At 41.9% G+C, this 17,617-nt stretch overlaps 2 protein-coding genes across 3 annotated transcripts in view; both read right to left on the bottom strand.

Moving 5' to 3' along the window:
• The window catches only part of LOC307267191 (caskin-2-like), a 58,294-nt gene extending 53,659 nt beyond the window's left edge, over nucleotides 1-4,635 (bottom strand). For both annotated transcript variants that reach the window (XM_080049445.1, XM_080049446.1), the window contains exons 1-2: nucleotides 4,549-4,635; nucleotides 852-1,363 (exon numbers count right to left, since the gene is read on the bottom strand). In XM_080049445.1, the coding sequence (XP_079905571.1) occupies nucleotides 852-945 (94 nt within the window). In that variant the 5' untranslated portion in view covers nucleotides 946-1,363; nucleotides 4,549-4,635. The remainder of the gene's footprint in view (nucleotides 1-851; nucleotides 1,364-4,548) is intronic.
• Nucleotides 4,636-7,777: 3,142 nt separating this feature from the next.
• Nucleotides 7,778-17,586, bottom strand: LOC307267205 (uncharacterized protein). The gene is made up of 7 exons (XM_080049466.1): nucleotides 17,453-17,586; nucleotides 16,840-17,045; nucleotides 16,136-16,231; nucleotides 15,953-16,048; nucleotides 15,742-15,852; nucleotides 13,835-13,958; nucleotides 7,778-10,447 (listed from the first exon to the last, which is right to left on the bottom strand). Exons 1-7 carry the CDS (start codon nucleotides 17,475-17,477, stop codon nucleotides 8,325-8,327), a joined length of 2,781 nt encoding a protein of 926 aa, XP_079905592.1. The 5' UTR covers nucleotides 17,478-17,586; the 3' UTR covers nucleotides 7,778-8,324.
• Between the last annotated feature and the right edge of the window lie 31 nt (nucleotides 17,587-17,617).

The raw sequence follows: 17,617 nt of genomic DNA, 5'->3' as shown, positions 1-17,617 counted from the left end.
CAGCTTTGTTCCCCGGAGCTTGTCACTGACTGAGCAGCCAAGCCATACTGATGATGAAAGCACAGCAACAGATAACAGCCACAAAGAGACTGCTTCAACTTACACAACCAAGCCCCGCGCTTTGGCCTTAACCATTTCCCCCGGGCTTGGATAAGGACTGGAGAACAACCCCTGTCATTTGACTACAATGGGCTCGGGGTAAAAAAAAAAAAAAAAAAAAAGTGAGCTCACTTTGTCGCATGACTTGGAAATCTACTCAGATAAGGAGCTCTGGGAAAATGGAGGAGAAGAAGAAAGCGGCCCTACATCCCACACACACGCGCTGTCAGGGCCTGTGCGTTTAGGAGATTAGCTGGAGGGAGTTGTGCCACAGTTTGAATCCACTTAGTTTCAAATTGTCCCACCGACATGCCTCGGGGGGGAGGGGGGGGGGGGTATATCGCGGTCAGAGGCAGAAACTGATCCGGTGGTTAGTTATCTACAAGGAAACTAAATGTACAGTACAGTAGTTTAGGAGCAATGACAACATCACTCAAAGGCAGAGGGAGCTCTACTATCTGAGTCTGTATTTCATAGTGGAAACAATTACAGTGACTCCACACACACACACACACACACACACACACACACACACACACACACACACACACACACACACACACACACACACACACACACACACACACACACACACACACACACACACACACACACACACACACACACACACACACACACACACACACACACACACACACACACACACACACACACACACACACACACACACACACACACACACACACACACCACCATGTATCCCCGGGCCTCTGTGGGCTCCATATACTCACTGGTTTTGTTGCACTTGACTTTGGAGAGAAGTTTGTGTGCTAGCAGAAGATCTCCACTCTTCACTGCCACGAGTAGATCCTGCTCTTTCCCCATGGTGACAGTCCTAAAAACAAAACCGCACACAGTCCAATCGCCAGGGATGCCTTTTCCCCCCCCTTTTTTCCTTGTTTATTCAGTGCTCCTTTAGGCAAATGGGCTCAGCAAACAGTTAACACGTAGCTGCTGAATGCCAGCCATGAGATGGGGTTTGTGAGTAGAAGGACATCTAGAGTGTAGGAGCAATCAAGTGAACTGGTCCAGGAGGTGGTTGTTGTGGGTATAGGGAGTCCATTGTGTGTCAATGGGGACCGGCGGGTTTGGAAGCCATTTTGGATCTGGAGTTACAGTGGCACTACGTGAGGTTTAAAAGTCGCCTGCAGGTGTGAATAGTACGTGTTCATAGTCCGTCTCTGTCAACCTGGACAAAGGCAGCCACAGCCCCAACCTGCCATTATACACTGCACAGGGAATACTGGGGAGACAGAGAGAGAGAGAGAGAGAGAGAGAGAGAGAGAGAGAGAGAGAGAGATCAATCACTTTAGGTCTATGGGATTTTTTCATAATGCGAGACACTGTAGGTGAATAGGGTAACATATTTAACGTATAGATTATCTTTGTGAAATATGTTTGGAACAAATAGCTTTGAATAAATATGCAAATGTGGCAATATCTATGTACTGTACCTGTGAATTTGCATGTCTTTAAAAATCTATATATTAGATAAAGCCAGAGTTAAAATCTGTATTTCCTTTTTAACAGCATATTAGAGTCAAACGTTTTTACAGAACAGATTGTATTACATCATTTGGGATGTGTTTAAGAAGAAAATGTAATCATAAATCATCAGACAATTAACAACATAGTGTGTAGAGATCCTTTGGTAATAATCTTCAGAATAGCATGCTTAACTTTTTCAGTGGAGAAATTGTCACTTGTCAAGGTGAGCTGCCAAGAACCTTGACACTGAAGCAGCTAAATAGAATGCAGCCAATCATTTTCTGATGTGTGCTTCTCTGACATGTCAAAATGTCTCCAATCAAAAAGGCCTATAGACGATGGAGCCAATACTCTATTAACAGTTTATTTTCGTATATATTTCGCTAATCTGTCTGCTGATAATTCACAAATGCTGCACACACGTCAAAGATATGTCTGATGATTTTTTTTTTTTGTTTTTTGTTGAGAAAATCATTGATTTTGACCGAATGATTTTGGCAACAAGAACATTCTCCAGAATGGCTGACTGCACCTTTAAGAGCAAATGGATCAACATGACAGCTGTTGATGGATGGAAGCTGTCAGGACTGGGCCTTTGTCTTCAACTCGACCCAACAGTTTTTTTTTCTCAGATTCCAGGAAGCTTGGCCTCAGAGGAGCATTCTACTTATCTTGTAGCCATACGTCCGTGCAGGAATATTATCTGTCCAACCGTAATGTCCGCCCTACTTTAAGGAAGCGTCATTCTAAAGCCCGATCTCTGCTTTAAAGTCTTTTGGGGGAAAAAACTGTTTTGTGTTTTTTCTCCAGCCAGCCAGAGCTGACCGCTGCATGCTTCCAAACATTGTTTTTCTTCCTGAAATCCAAATCGCATTGGGACAGCAAAGTGAAGAAAAAAAACTCTATATTAGTTTTTTTAACTCAAATTTTTACCTTGTATTTTTCTCTATTTTAATACAGGCGGCTGGACAGAAATCTAAAAGTCCCTTATAGCAATGTTTGATAGAGCCAACACAAACACTTATAAACAAATATGAACCTTAACATGCACCCTAACCCAAGACAAATATTCCCCCTAGCTTCCCTGTTTGTTTTTCTCTTTTTAATGTTTAGTCCTGCTGATTCTATGTCTTTTTGCTTGTTCTAAATGTGTTACTATAGGCTATACTTGTTGTAATACACATTTTTCTGTTTACATGTATTTTTGTTTATTTAAAAGGTGGAGTCAGTGATTCTTTGTCAAAATCAGTGAAAATCGCCTGATTCGCCGCACTGTTGTCCGTAACCGGTACATACTGTGTGCGCTGAAAGAAATCCAGTGTTAATACACAGCCTAAGCTCTGTAAACGGGCATGTTGTTAGCTACAGTGGACAACCTTTGTTTACATACCAGGTTAAATAGCCTACACTGTGTATAAGTACAATAAAAAAATGTTCAGCGCACACACACACACACACAGTGAGGAAATATCCACTGATTTTGACCACAGGTATTCTCCAGAATTGCTGACTCCACCTTTAAGTTCAATTGTGGTTCTCTGTTTTTGTATTAAACATTTGTATTTTATCAAATGCAAAAGAAAAACAACAACAACAATGTGATTTTTAAAATAATATATCAGCCTGCCTGCTTATCTAAATATCAGCATCGGCCATTGCAAACCCCATATCGGTCAACCACTATATGTCTCTAGAGTAGGCTACACTTTACAAGTTAGAAAACACTAGGCGGCTTTTCTGGTCTGCCAGCCTATTTAGGGCTGTTGCACAGATAGGAATAGGTAATTCCTCTGAATCCTTAGGCCATCGTGCAACAGTGTGTACATGCCAGCCGCAGCAGATGCCAATAGCTCTGCCCTGACACATGATCTAAAACCAGCCAGGCACCTTGCCAGCCAGTGCAGTAAACAACAGCATAGCACTACGTCGACACCAGCCAGAATGTAAACAAGGACTGCCAGTCCCAAATGGGCATGTTAGCCTAAATGTCAATGGGCAGTCAAGTAGTTCAATAGTGCCCATGGGTGACTTTCTCGTGCAATCCTGAGTGACAGGTGTCCCACAATAAAGACATCATTACGTATTTATGTGAAGAGTATTATTTAAAGCAGCAAGGATTTTGGGTCTCAAGGGAACTCAATAGCGTGGTTGTTTTTTTAGAGCATAAATGTCCTTGTAACACTCCGGTAAATCAAATGCAGACCATTTCAGACCAAACCCAATTCTCACCTCTGGCAATTTAATCCCATTTTGCTGGTCCGGCGCAAATGTATGGCTACACATCAATTATAGATCATCTATAGACAAAATAATTAGGCCACTGTTTCTTGCCAATTCGGCCCACAACAAAAACGACAAAATCTGTGCTTATTACCTAGCCTACATCTCAGTAGCCTACATCTCTGCCTGTACCAGAGGTGGTAAGGAGAATGATGAAACATTCCTATAAAGTTGAGACTTTATGATGTAAGGTTGTGTTTGATCAATTGAGTAGGCATATGCCGATTTTACAATGAAGAACTCACTGCTCGTTAAAAGTTATAACGCATGTTCTAAAGTAAAACAGCAGCAATGTTATGTTTGTCAGTTCTATCGTTTCCCATGAAGTTGCCTACAGGCTTTTGTGAAGAATCATCAGACGGTTACTGCAGTTTCACAGACACGGCTATTAAACCCAGGCAGCCAGGCTTTCTTTTCGGACACATTTATTACGTTTGTTCAGCTGATACTGAACATATAAATCATTCCAACGTGTAGCGTCTCCTCGTTTGCTAACTTGTCAGTCTAAACTGTCAGTGTTCCGACTCACTCGAGTAGCTCAAAGTCACAAAACACACGCCTCTCTCCTTCTGTGACACGACAGTACTTGTATAAATGGTTGGTCGTTTCACTTACCTTTTTCTGAATAAAATAAGTTTATAAAGAGAGCAGTGTTCTCACCTGTTGTGGACAGTGAACCGCAGGTGGCCAGCACACACAAACCCACCGTAGTTACTGAGGGGAGCGCGCGGCTGGACCGTACGAGACGGAGCACGAGCTCATGTCAAGCGGTAACATTAATATATATAGCTTCCGGTTTTACATTTCAAAGTAAAGCTCTCATTGCTGACGGCGCTGGGTAGGTAGGCTGCCTGTTATCAATTTGTCTTTTTTTATATTGTGTATGTATATACGCGTTGCTGTTAACTGTAAACAAGTTTTTTATGTACAGGAAAATATACCGTTCATTTCTGAGAACTTCCGGACAAACTTTTTGAAGCTCTGCCAGACACTTTTTGTCTTATTTTATTTTGAAGGCAAAATCACATTACTCTGCATCCATCATCCTTCTTAACTCCGACTAACTTTACAGCCTACTTTCTGTAGCTGTTTATTCCAGGATAACCATGCGGATAGCAGGGATCCCACGGACGATAGTAAAATACAATTTCAGTAATCTCACGAAAAAGCCATTAGCTACATTAGTAAAGTCAACCAGGATGTGGATGTGTCCAAAACAGACCAAAAAGTTTAATCACAACTTGGGGCACTGTCTCGGGGTTATAAGCAAGGACAATGAAACTTGCAACTTGTATTTATAAATTTTATTTCATATTTCTACTACGTCTACCACCTTTATATGGAAAATGAAATGTGCTTGTTTCCCGGCATGGCACCGCCTCAATCCCTGCTCCAGCCCCGGCCCCATCACAGAACCCTGGAGATATGAAGGAATACTCCTGACAGTGTTGTAGTGTGGTGGCGACACCTGCTGGTTAAACACTGGTAATGGGAATCAGTGCCATTGGGTTTTTTTTAAACTTTTATCTAGATAAGAATAATGGAGATTTTCTACTATTCTTTTATAAAGCCGTTTCAAAGGATTATGCTTAATCTTACCTCTTGTTTCAACATGTCAGTATACTTTGCTACTATAATATAATATGTAGCTGGCAAATGTGTGGTGCATAGATAAATAGACTTCTATCTTAACGTACATAGATCGTATATAGAGAATCAAATAATACCCTTTTTCTTGCTCCTAGGATGTGAACATAACATTATTCAAACAGCACCAGTTCCAAACTTCTTCTCCAGTGTGATAGCATTATAGTGGATTTTTATCATCAAAGTGGATTGCCTTAGTTTAGCAACTGCAACATTAAAGGGGCACTGTGTAACATTTGAAGTAACGTATTAGCTAAAATCAATATCCTCATTCATAGGTATGTCCTCATTGGTGTAAAATCACCTCTGCCAAAAATCTGAATTATCCTCCTGAGCGGAGAATTATAAATATTAATATTACATTTTGTACATTGAGCAGGCAGGTCTTATGGAGCCATCCATGTTTTTGGAATGTCTTCAGGTGCATTGTTTAGAATTTAGAATTGTTCTTGTCCTTGAAGGCCACTGTAGCTTCTGTTATTATTCAAAAGGGTTGGGGTTACCCAGGGAGCGTTGCATTCTAGAACTTTCTAGAACTTTCTTGATGATGTCATATTACACACTGCACCTTTAATGGATTTAATTATCGCTACGAATTTGCTTTCAAAATAACATTTTCTTTTCGGGGTTTGTTGTATATGTTTAGGTTTGTTTTTTGTTGACAGATTGGGCTGTACAAGGTAGCCTATGCATGGGTAGGGGAGAACATGTTTATATGTCACACGGGATGGTTGTCACTATTGCCAGAAGGTGCTGTCTGTTAAACCTGCAGTGTGTAGAATTTTGGGTTTTATTTCCTAGCAGATTTTGTAGAAAGTAATTATGATATCCATAAGTACATTTAATTTAGTGCATAATGGCTGAATTTTTTTTTTGAATTATAATTTTTTCCCTTAGAAAGGGTCTCATATATGTCCATGTTTCTGCATATTTTGGACCAAGGCCTAGTGCCGCCATCTTGAAAGTGTCATAGTTGGTATGTCATCAGGTGCATTGTTTAAAATTTAGAATTGTTCTTGTCCTTGAAGGCCACTGTAGCTTCTGTTATTATTCAAAAGGGTTGGGGTTACCCAGGGAGTGTTGCATTCTTGAACTTTGTAGAACTTTCTTGATGATGTCATATTACACACTGCACCTTTAAATTTTGGTAAGTAAATATCCAGAATTGGGATCAGAGGTCACCTACATAGTCTTCCTTGGAGTTAGACTGCTGAATTTGAGGTGAGAGGACTGTTTGTGTTTTTCATGTCAAATTGAAAATATTTAGCTCCTCAGGATTTTTCTTCTAGGCTTTTACACAATGGGTTTATAACAACACACGTGTTACCCTAAAAAAGTGTGAAGGGTAAGCTATAGTTTAGATTGTTGTTAGCAAGCTAATTAGTTATCAGATGGTTGTTGGCCTTGATGCTAGCAAGAAATTCCAGTTGGGGTTGGTCGTCACATTTTTTTTGGGGGGGGGGGCTGGTTGTCTCATGTTATCCAAAGGCTGCAGACAGAAAAGGAACCCAATAACAAAAGAAAATGTCAAGCTGTAGGAGAGAATAGAGCAAGAAAAGGCAGCTAGCATGCAAAAGAGAAAAAGTCAACAAAATCAAAACAACCCAGTCCATCCCAAACTACACCAGTTGCTACTGACTACTGCACCAAGTGCACTCCACACCAGCTGGGGAAGAAGAAACAGAAGATGTGTGTAGCCTAGTTGAGTAGGCTATTATTGTTAGACCTATTTGTTTTGTTCTTTATGTTGTTACATACAGTAGGTTGGTCTTAAAGCAGGGGTGGAGGATTTGGGGAGAAAATGGCAGTTGGGATAGAGATTCGAATCCAAATACCTCAACCTCTCCACTTGTTCTCTTTGGTCCCTCCCCCATGGTCCCTCCCTGACACGCTCTCCAACAAAGTCGTGCCAAAGTGAAAGGACAGTCCCAACAGCCAAAGTGTACAGCTCATGTTAACTTTGACCAATCAGAAATCACATACCCCAGCTTTAAAATGGATTTCCTGTTTGTTTATTCCTTGCTCATTTGGTGTTAAGATGCATACAATTATGTAGGCCTATTTTTCAACTTGACAATGAAATTAAACTTTCAAATTTAGTTCTGCCAAACAAACAACAATGTGTAAGGGTGTCTTTGATGATTAATTTCTTCTTTATTACAATAAGTTAGAAAAAGTACAGAGGGGTACACATTTCAAGCCAACACCTTAAGCTTCAATGTAATGTAGGAATGACTATTGAAAGATGTCTAGATGATGAGCAATTATCCCTAGAGTAAAAAGTGTGCTTATTAGCCCTGGTCTCCCCTACATGGCACGGGCGGGCTGTGGTTTCAGTGTAACCGCTAGAAGGCAGCAGTGCAGAAACCACACACACACTCCAGAAGAGGGATGGCAGTGGAACCTTTTATAATAGGTCAGTAGAACCCGGTGGAACCTCTTATAATAGGTCCATGGGTGGAACCAAACCGAACTTTCCAGTGCACAACATTTATATTTTTGGAAAAATGGCGTCCGATGTTAATAGTGCTCGAACAAGGTGGACAAATGACATGGAGGATGTACTTACTGGTGGCGACAGTTTAAGTGTTTGTACAAAGTCTCGTTGAAACACGATAAAGCCGTTAAGAAGTGCGAGACAAAAATAAACTATAGTAAAAGATTGTATATTGAAATGCAAATATGTTTTTTTTTAGACATTTTATTAATTCTTTTAAAGAATTGAGTTAGTAATCAAAGAAAATTATGCATGTTTTCCTTTAAATAGAAAATAAAAAAATCGCACACATTCAATGAAATTTCCTTACATGAGCTTTTAAAAGCTCCGCTCGGCTGTAGGCCATTTTACAGTCTGAACATTTAAAGGGTTTGTCTTTTGTATGGATCCTTATGTGTCTCTTCAACATACCCCCGGCATTAAAGCACTTGCCACATGTCGGACATTGATAAGGCTTTTCCCCCGTATGCATCCTCATGTGTGCGGTGAGGTAATAATGCTGTACGAACCCCTTGCCACATACTTGGCACTTGTGAGGCCTCTCCCCGGTGTGATAGCGGGTGTGTACCTTCACCTCCGACACTGATCTGAAATTCACGCCGCACACACCGCACGGGTACGGCTTTTCCTCTGTGTGGATCATATTGTGTCTTATCAGAGAGTAAAGGTAATTGAACTCTTTGGGACACTTGGGACATTTGAAAGGGACATCCCCTGTGTGGAGCCTCTCGTGCCTGAACAGACAATCCAGATCCTTGTAAGTTCGGTCACACGAGGTGCAGGGGAAAGGCCCTCTAAAATTGTGCACCTTTATGTAGTGTTGGTTGAGGTCTTTGTAACCTTTTAAAATCTCGCCACACTTGGTGCACGGACGAGGCTTGTGGCGGAGATTATGCGTTATAAGTCTTAATGTGTCTGGGAATGACCTGTTGCATTCCGCACAATGAAGGGAAGCGTCTGCAGGCCTTTTCAACTTCAAGCCTTTCGATTTCTTGGCCCTCCCATAACTCTGATGAGGTTCCTGGTCTTGCTCCTTGTCCATTAACTGGACGTTTCTGCTTGATGGTTGGAGATCTTGCACGGTGGAAAGGGGTTCTACCTCTCCAGAAGGAGCCTCCCCTTCTTTCTGATTTACTAGGCAATCCTTTTCGAGAGGCCGGACATTCAAAGGTAGAGTTTGGAGTTGGTCACAACCTTCCCCCTGCTTTGGGTCTTGGGCGTTTTTGTCTTGAAGTACCTCAGAGGGCCCGTTCTGGGGCTTTGGCACAGCGACTCCACACACATTTGACGCGTGTTTCTTCATGTCAGACTGGTACTGAAAGTGTCTCTTGCACCCCGGACATTCGAACGGCTTCTCTCCTGTGTGGGTCCTCTGATGCCGTCTCATATCTGTTGCACGACTGTAAGTCTTACCACACGTAGGACAAGTCCTGGCGGTTGGCGGAAGTCGAGGACCCCTCTTGTACTGCTCCTTTTTATGTGTTAGGGATCCGCTTTTCATCTGTAGACCTCTGTGTTGCATGACCGGTCTTTGGCAGTTTTCGGTCGCACAAGGCGCTCTACAATTGTGCACCTCTATGTAGTGTTGGTTGAGGTCTTTGTAACATTTTAAACTCTCGCCACACTTGGTGCACGGACGAGGCTTTTGAAGGAGATTATGCGTTTCAAGTCCTAATGTGTCTGGTAAGGACCTGTTGCATTCCGCACAATAAAGGGAAGCATCTGCAGGCCTTTTCGACTTCAAGCCTTTCGATTTCTTGGCCCTCCCATAACTCTGATGAGGTTCCTGGTCTTGCTCTTTGTCCATTAACTGGACGTTTCTGCTTGATGGTTGGAGATCTTGCACGGTGGAAAGGGGTTCTACCTCTCCAGAAGGAGCCTCCCCTTCTTTCTGATTTACTAGGCAGTCCTTTTCGAGAGGCCGAACATTCAAAGGTAGAGTTTGGAGTTGGTCACAATCTTCCCCCTGCTTTGGGTCTTGGGCGTTTTTGTCTTCAAGTACCTCAGAGGGCCCGTTCTGGGGCTTTGGCACAGCGACTCCACACACATTTGACGCGTGTTTCTTCATGTCAGACCGGTAATGAAAGTGTCTCTTGCACCCCGGACATTCGAAAGGCTTCTCTCCTGTGTGGGTCCTCTGATGCCGTCTCATATTTGTTGCGCGACTGTAAGTCTTACCACACGTAGAACAAGTGGGTACTGTCTTTCTCCTTTTTGTTTTTTTACTCCCAATCTTTACATCACGTCGGCCTTTTCTCAGTGTAACGATCCCAACTTTCAGTTCTTTGTTGAATGCGTCCACGTATTCAGTTAACACTCTTGCTTCTAGTTGTGTTTCTTCTCGTTCCATCAAGGTTGTTGTCAAAGGTGGCAGACAGAGAGCCGAACGAATGCTTGTGCCAACTGTTGGATTAGCTGAAAAATTCAAACAATAATACATTTACCACTAGATATACAGGTCCTTCTCATATAATTAGCATATTGTGATAAAGTTCAATATTTTCTGTAATGTACTGATAAACATTAGACTTTCATATATTTTAGATTCATTACACACAACTGAAGTAGTTCAAGCCTTTTATTGTTTTAATATTGATGATTTTGGCAAAAAAGTAAAGAAAAACCAAAAATCCCTATCTCAAAAAATTTGCATATTTCATCCGACCAATAAAAGAAAAGTGTTTTTAATACAAAAAAGTCAACCTTCAAATAATTATGTTCAGTTATGCACTCAATACTTGGTCGGGAATCCTTTCGCAGAAATTACTGCTTCAATGCGGCGTGGCATGGAGGCAATCAGCCTGTGGCACTGCTGAGGTGTTATGGAGGCCCAGGTTGCTTCGATAGCGGCCTTAAGCTCATCCACAGTGTTGGGTCTGGTGTCTCTCAACTTCCTCTTCACAATATCCCACAGATTCTCTATGGGGTTCAGGTCAGGAGAGTTGGCAGGCCAATTGAGCACAGTAATACCATGGTCAGTAAACCATTTACCAGTAGTTTTGGCACTGTGAGCAGGTGCCAGGTCTTGTTGAAAAATGAAATCTTCATCTCCATAAAGCTTTTCAGCAGATGGAAGCATGAAGTGCTCCAAAATCTCCTGATAGCTAGCTGCATTGACCCTGCCTTTGATGAAACACAGTGGACCAACACCAGCAGCTGACATGGCACCCCAGACCATCACTGACTGTGGGTACTTGACACTGGACTTCAGGCATTTTGGCATTTCCTTCTCCCCAGTCTTCCTCCAGACTCTGGCACCTTGATTTCCGAATGACATGCAAAATGTGCTTTCATCCGAAAAAAGTACTTTGGACCACTGAGCAACAGTCCAGTGCTGCTTCTCTGTAGCCCAGGTCAGGCGCTTCTGCCGCGGTTTCTGGTTCAAAAGTGGCTTGACCTGGGGAATGCGGCACCTGTAGCCCATTTCCTGCACACGCCTGTGCACGGTGGCTCTGGATGTTTCTACTCCAGACTCAGTCCACTGCTTCCGCAGGTCCCCCAAGGTCTGGAATCGGCCCTTCTCCACAATCCTCCTCAGGGTCCGGTCACCTCTTCTGGTTGTGCAGCGTTTTCTGCCACACTTTTTCCTTCCCACAGACTTCCCACTGAGGTGCCTTGATACAGCACTCTGGGAACAGCCTATTCGCTCAGAAATTTCTTTCCGTGTCTTACCCTCTTGCTTGAGGGTGTCAATGATGGCCTTCTGGACAGCAGTCAGGTCGGCAGTCTTACCCATGATTGCGGTTTTGAGTAATGAACCAGGCTGGGAGTTTTTAAAAGCCTGAGGAATCCTTTGCAGGTGTTTAGAGTTAATTAGTTGATTCAGATGATTAGGTTAAGAGCTCCTTTAGAGTACCTTTTCATGATATGCTAATTTTCTGAGATAGGAATTTGGGGTTTTCATGAGCTGTATGCCAAAATCATCAGTATTAAAACAACAAAAGACCTGAAATATTTCAGTTAGTGTGCAATGAATCTAAAATATATGAAAGTTCAATTATTGTCATTACATTATGGAAAATAATCAACTTTATCACAATATGCTAATTATATGAGAAGGACCTGTATTTAATATATTTACCACTAGATACAGTCCCCTCCAAAAGTATTGGAGCATTGAGGCCAATTCCTTCATTTTTGCTGTAGACTGGAAACATTTGGGTTAGACACCAAAATATGAATATGTACAAAATGCTCTGCTGATCACGTGCAGCTTCATGTGTCTTATGGGGTTCTAACCGACGCCACCTATACAACACAATCCCCTTAACCCAACCTATATGTCCACTACAGTCCACTGGTCCTCACCAACAGAATATGAGACAATAGATGAGACATTTCAGCTTTCGTTTCCAGGTATTTACATTTGGATCTGATACACAACTGAGAAGATAGCATTATTTGTAAAGGAACACCACATTTTTCAGGTGAGCAAAAGTATTGGAACAGATAGACTTAAAATAAAATTAAGTAAATAAGACTTAATATATGTTTGCAAATCCTTCCCTTGCAATAACTGCATCAAGCCTGTGACCCATTGACATCACCAAACGTTTGCATTCTTCTTTTGTGATGCTTTTCCAGGCTTTCACTGCAGCCTCTTTCAGTTGTTGTTTGTTTACTCTCTTCAGTCTCCTCTTTAGCAGGTAACATGCATTCTCTATAGGGTTTAACCCTTGAGATAGATTTGGCCAGTCTGAAACCCTCCATTTGTTGCCCCTGATTAACTATTTTTTTTGTTTTTGCAATGTGTTTTGGGTCATTATCTTGCTGCATGGGGAAGGATCTTCCAATCAGTTTGGTTGCATCTTTCTTTAAATTGGCAGTCAAAATGTTTCTGTAAACTTCTGAGTTCATTTTGCTGTTGCCATCATGTGTTACATCATCAATGAAAATAATAAGCCCATCCGAGAAGAAGCCATGCAAGCCCAAGCCATGACATTGCCTCCACTGTGTTTCACAGATGAGCTTGTATGTTTGGGGTCATGAGTAGATCCTTTCTTTCGCCATACTTTAGCCTTTCCATCACTTTGGTAAAGGTTCATCTTGACAACAACACAGTAACACATGATGATGGCAGCAGCAAAATTAACTTAGAAGTCTACAGAAACATTTTGTCTGCCAATCTAAAAAAAGATGCAACCAAACTGATTGGAAAATACTCCATCATGCAGCAAGATAATTATCCCAAAAAACTGCAAAAACAACAAAGGATTTCATCAGGGGCAAGAAATGGAAGATTTTAGACCGGCCAAGTCAATCTCCAGACTTAAACCCTATAGAGCATTCATTTAACCTGCTAAAGAGGAGACTGAAGAGAGCAATACCCCAAAACAAACAGCAACTGAATGAGGCTGTGGTGAAAGCCTGGAAAAGCATCACAAAAGCAGAATGCAAAAGTTTGGTGATGCTAATGGGTCACAGGCTTGATGTTGTTATTGCAACAAAATATTAAGTCTTATTCACTTAAATGTATCTGTTCCAATACTTTTGCTCACCTAAAAATTAGGTGTTCCTTTACAAATAATGCTTTCTTCACATTCACAGTTTTGTATCAGATCCAGATGTGAATACCTGGAAATGAAAGCTGAAATGTTGATCTATTGTCTCATATTCATATTTTGGTGCCAAACCCAAATGTTTCCAGTCTACAGCAAAAATAAAGGAATTGGCCTCACTGTTCCAATACTTTTGGAGGGGACTGTATATTCATGAGGGCTTTCACTTATATTACAGCTGTGCTGTACACTTGTAACAGCATCATCATGTCAGTCTTCCATCTGAATTGTTCTACATGCTTACCATTTATCTTTAGTTGACTGAGATCCTTTTGATAATCCAGAAGAGATTTAAGGTCCGGAGATGGACAGAAAGACTTCAGACATTGGGAAAAATCTGAAGGCACATCGGTGAGCATGCAGGCAACCTGCAAACGGGAAAGATCAAATCAGGGGAATTGTCAAACATTGGGAGATAAATACCTGCTTGCTTTCCAAGATTGAGATGCAAAGATATTTTTATTATTCCATTAGTGTGACTGACTGTTAGCAGAATGGAGCCAAGGGGAAACGGAAAAGTCTGACTTTGTCCAAAGTTCAGAAACACATCTACCAATGCCGATAAAACTCAGTAATTTTCACAGTGGGAATTGAATAAATAACGGGCTATTTGTTTGCCATCTCTTACAACTAATAGGCCTTTCACACCGCCGCAAAATCGGAGCTAGTTCTGGGCTTGTTCGGAGTTAGAGCCAGTGTTTTGGTTTCACACCGCCAGAGAGCCTGCTCCGGGCCGTAAAAACCGGGGGAACTCATACCCCAGGATTGAGCAGGGTTTGATAAGAACTGCTTGCGCGAACGGTTGGGGGAGGGATTATCCTGACCAACCAGAGCAACTCAAACCTCATGCCCGCCATATTTAAAAACACCGCTACTACGAGACGTAAACATAACATAATTACCGAACGTAGCGATCAAATTGACCGGCGAGAATACGCTGTATGGGTCCTGTTTGCTTAAGAAAGCAAAGCGAGAGCCAACAAGTGTAAAAATAAGACGTATTCGCCGCTGTTGTTGTGCTTAAAGCTAGCGGTAGCTTTAGCGTTAGCCACAAGAGCAGCGGCGTCGGGTGACGTACACACACGTTTACAGTGACGTCATCACGTTGCTCTCTTGCCGGCTCCATGGCTGTCTCCGGTCGATGTGAAACCAACCGGTTCATAACTGGGATAAGGCTGTAACCAGTTTTGAACTGACCCCAACACCAGCCTGGAACTGACTCTTGGTTCATTTTGGTGTGAAAGGCCTATGAGCACCACTGAATCCTAAAAAGCAGTTCAAATGTTTAACTCAGTGTTTGGTAAAGTTGTGTGTGCTGGAATGGACAGTTTATCCCAGAACTTCTGTAGCCTGGCGATACCAGCCTGACCTCGCCGGCTTTGCATTAGTTTCTCTCCCGCAGACTAGACTGGACTTTCTCCAAGCTGCATGAGGAGGAGGAGCTGGTCAAAAAATGACTGGGCCAATCAAAACCCATGTCCTGACCTAACGTTCATCCCATATAGTGGAAGGCAGCTTCTGATTGGTTTGTGTAGTAAGTCTAGCCCCCTGAGACCACACATATCTCACAAACTTATTTGTCGATCGACGATGACTACAGGAAAAATCAGGGGCTGCCTTCCTCTAACTGACGGAAATCAGGGAGGCTAGATTGACAGCTACATGAACCAATCAGGGCTGCCTTTCATTAACGTATGGGGCTGGACTCCTCCCCACGGAGATTGGAGAAAGGCCAGACTGATATGCGAGAGATAAACGGTTGTGAATCTCACACGTGATCAGGCTGGTCATGCTAGACTAGAACTTCTGTGCAGCATCTACGGCTATCAAACAAGTTGCCAGGTATGCCAGGGAGCAAAAATGTTGGTTTAGGTCTCTTTGCAGGCATGGTGGTAACAAATTTGGCAACTTCCCTATGACAACAAGACTTGGTGCTGAACAGCCACTACATACAGCTACGAATATAGAAATATACAATTTCACAATGTGCGAGAGACCCTGACTTGACATTGATATCAATACTCTTATGTCACTCCCAGAAAGCAAGCAAAAAAGATTCCAACAGATTTGAGCTATTCTTCTATGTTTCACTGCTGCAGATGTAACTTGTCCAACATTTTGTCACTGCAAAAGGCTGAGAGTGTAGGTTACCTGTTTAATGTTTGGTACAGTAAGCAACTTGTCAAGCTGCATTAGGAATATCTCCACAAGCGTCTGAATATCTTCAGAGTACTTGCTGCCAAATCTCACTGGGAAAACATCCTGAAAATGAAGTAATCTTGATCAACAATGATTGACACAATTCAACAGAAAGGATACAAAAATATCTACAATCTCAAAGTCAAACTAGAGAGACAGCTACCTGGAAGAAGTGCTCTCTCTCTTTCTGGTCTTCAATCAGGGTGTGAATAAGCCCAAGGATGTTCGAGGCTGACACACTATCCTCTGACTCCTCTACCTGTGATAAAATGTAAAATGATGTAATTATTATTATTGCAATTTAATAATAGTAACCACACGGTAGATCAAATAAAGATGAATGTACCTCTGTGTTCCATAGGGAAGTTATTACATCCAGATGTGGCTGAATCATCTTAAGGTCTACTGTCTGCTCTGGGCGGCGACACAACTCCAGTGTCAGCTAAAACCAAGAAACATTTGTGATTGTGAAAGTGGCAAAAAGGGTTACAGTTCACTGAATGCAGGTTGCAAAATCCACCTCTGTTCTCGCTTCCTGTAGGGCTGGTCGATAAATCAATGAATCGTCGAAAATTGGAATTATTTTGTTAGAACGAAGTTAAAAAATGAATGAAACTCAATTTGCCCTTTATGTAGGGTAATCATTGTAGCCAACGGCTCTCTTCCATATTATATGTCGTTCATGCAAAGACATTTGTCCCTGGTCCCTATACAGTAGAGAAGGTTGGGTTTTCTTAAGGGATGCAATACATTTTATCGAGGAGGCAGAGAGGCACTCTTATTGATTTTACAAAAAGTGAGTTTTGCACTAGATTAATTTATCATTGTTTAATAGCATATAGAGGATTAATTTGTATGTATTATAAAGTGAAGTTTGGTGAAAGTTAGGCATAACTTAACTATACCTTTCACCAAAATACACATAATAAATAGGCACTTTATTACTTATATGAACATTCATGTATGTTTAGTCATTTTCTTTTGTTGTTCAAGAAATATTTTTAAAAATCGAAAATTGAACGTGATATGAGGAAGTTCCTCATACAGTACCTGAGTCCGAAGGCCAAGGCTCAGCAAACACCTCTGTCTGCGACTTAGAAGAAGCTCCGGGACCATCTCTGTCACTGCTGTCACAAAGTCATCCAGCAGCCCATAGTTGGCCACTACTTTGCTGTGGACCGTTTCCCAGATGGCTGCTGAGACCAGCCTGAGTGGTGGGACCAGGAGGCGCAGACATGACAAGGGAAGAGGGGGATCTGGAGAATGAGAGAGATTCATTACCTGGGTCATTTTAATTTGATACCCAAGCTATGCATACCCCCTTTAATGCATAACATGGGTCACAAATAAATGACCCACATTCATTTCAGATGGTACTTCTTCATACATGGCTGGGTAAAATCTTTGCTAGGCTATATCTTTGAAAAGGCGGCGACGCATGGGGCGACGTAGAGTTAACCGTAATATTGGCAAGCAACTCGTCTGCGCAATACAAAAAACAAGCTAATATACCAAACATTAACTCGTGTTTATCTACCCGGAAAGAAACATAACGTCAAATCCCATTTGTATTGTTCGTTTGTGGGTTGTTTTCCCCCGAATACGTTACATTACTGGTACAAAAGAAAGAAACATGTAACACCCAATGTAAAGTGACTGCTACCTGTCTTCGCAGAAACGGGGCTCATATTTCGGTTTCAATTCAGGCGATCTTCTCTTCTTAACGAAATAAACTAACACGACAAAGCTGAAACTAAAGCCATACAGCAGAGAGAAGCAATTAGTGGGGACACATTTAACTGTAACCCAGGAAGTGCGAAACATGCGG

Source organism: Ammodytes marinus (genome assembly GCF_949987685.1).
Source record: "Ammodytes marinus genome assembly, chromosome: 20".
Lineage (NCBI taxonomy): Eukaryota > Metazoa > Chordata > Actinopteri > Uranoscopiformes > Ammodytidae > Ammodytes > Ammodytes marinus.
This window is presented reverse-complemented; position numbering and strand designations above follow the sequence as displayed.

Coding starts and splice junctions, on each gene's coding strand:
- LOC307267205 (XM_080049466.1), bottom strand. CDS start 17,477: ATGAGCCCCGTTTCTGCGAAGACAG. Junction 17,046..17,452: donor CCCCGTTTCTGCGAAGACAG/GTAGCAGTCACT, acceptor CTCATTCTCCAG/ATCCCCCTCTTCCCTTGTCA. Junction 13,959..15,741: donor CTGTACCAAACATTAAACAG/GTAACCTACACT, acceptor TCCCGTTTGCAG/GTTGCCTGCATGCTCACCGA.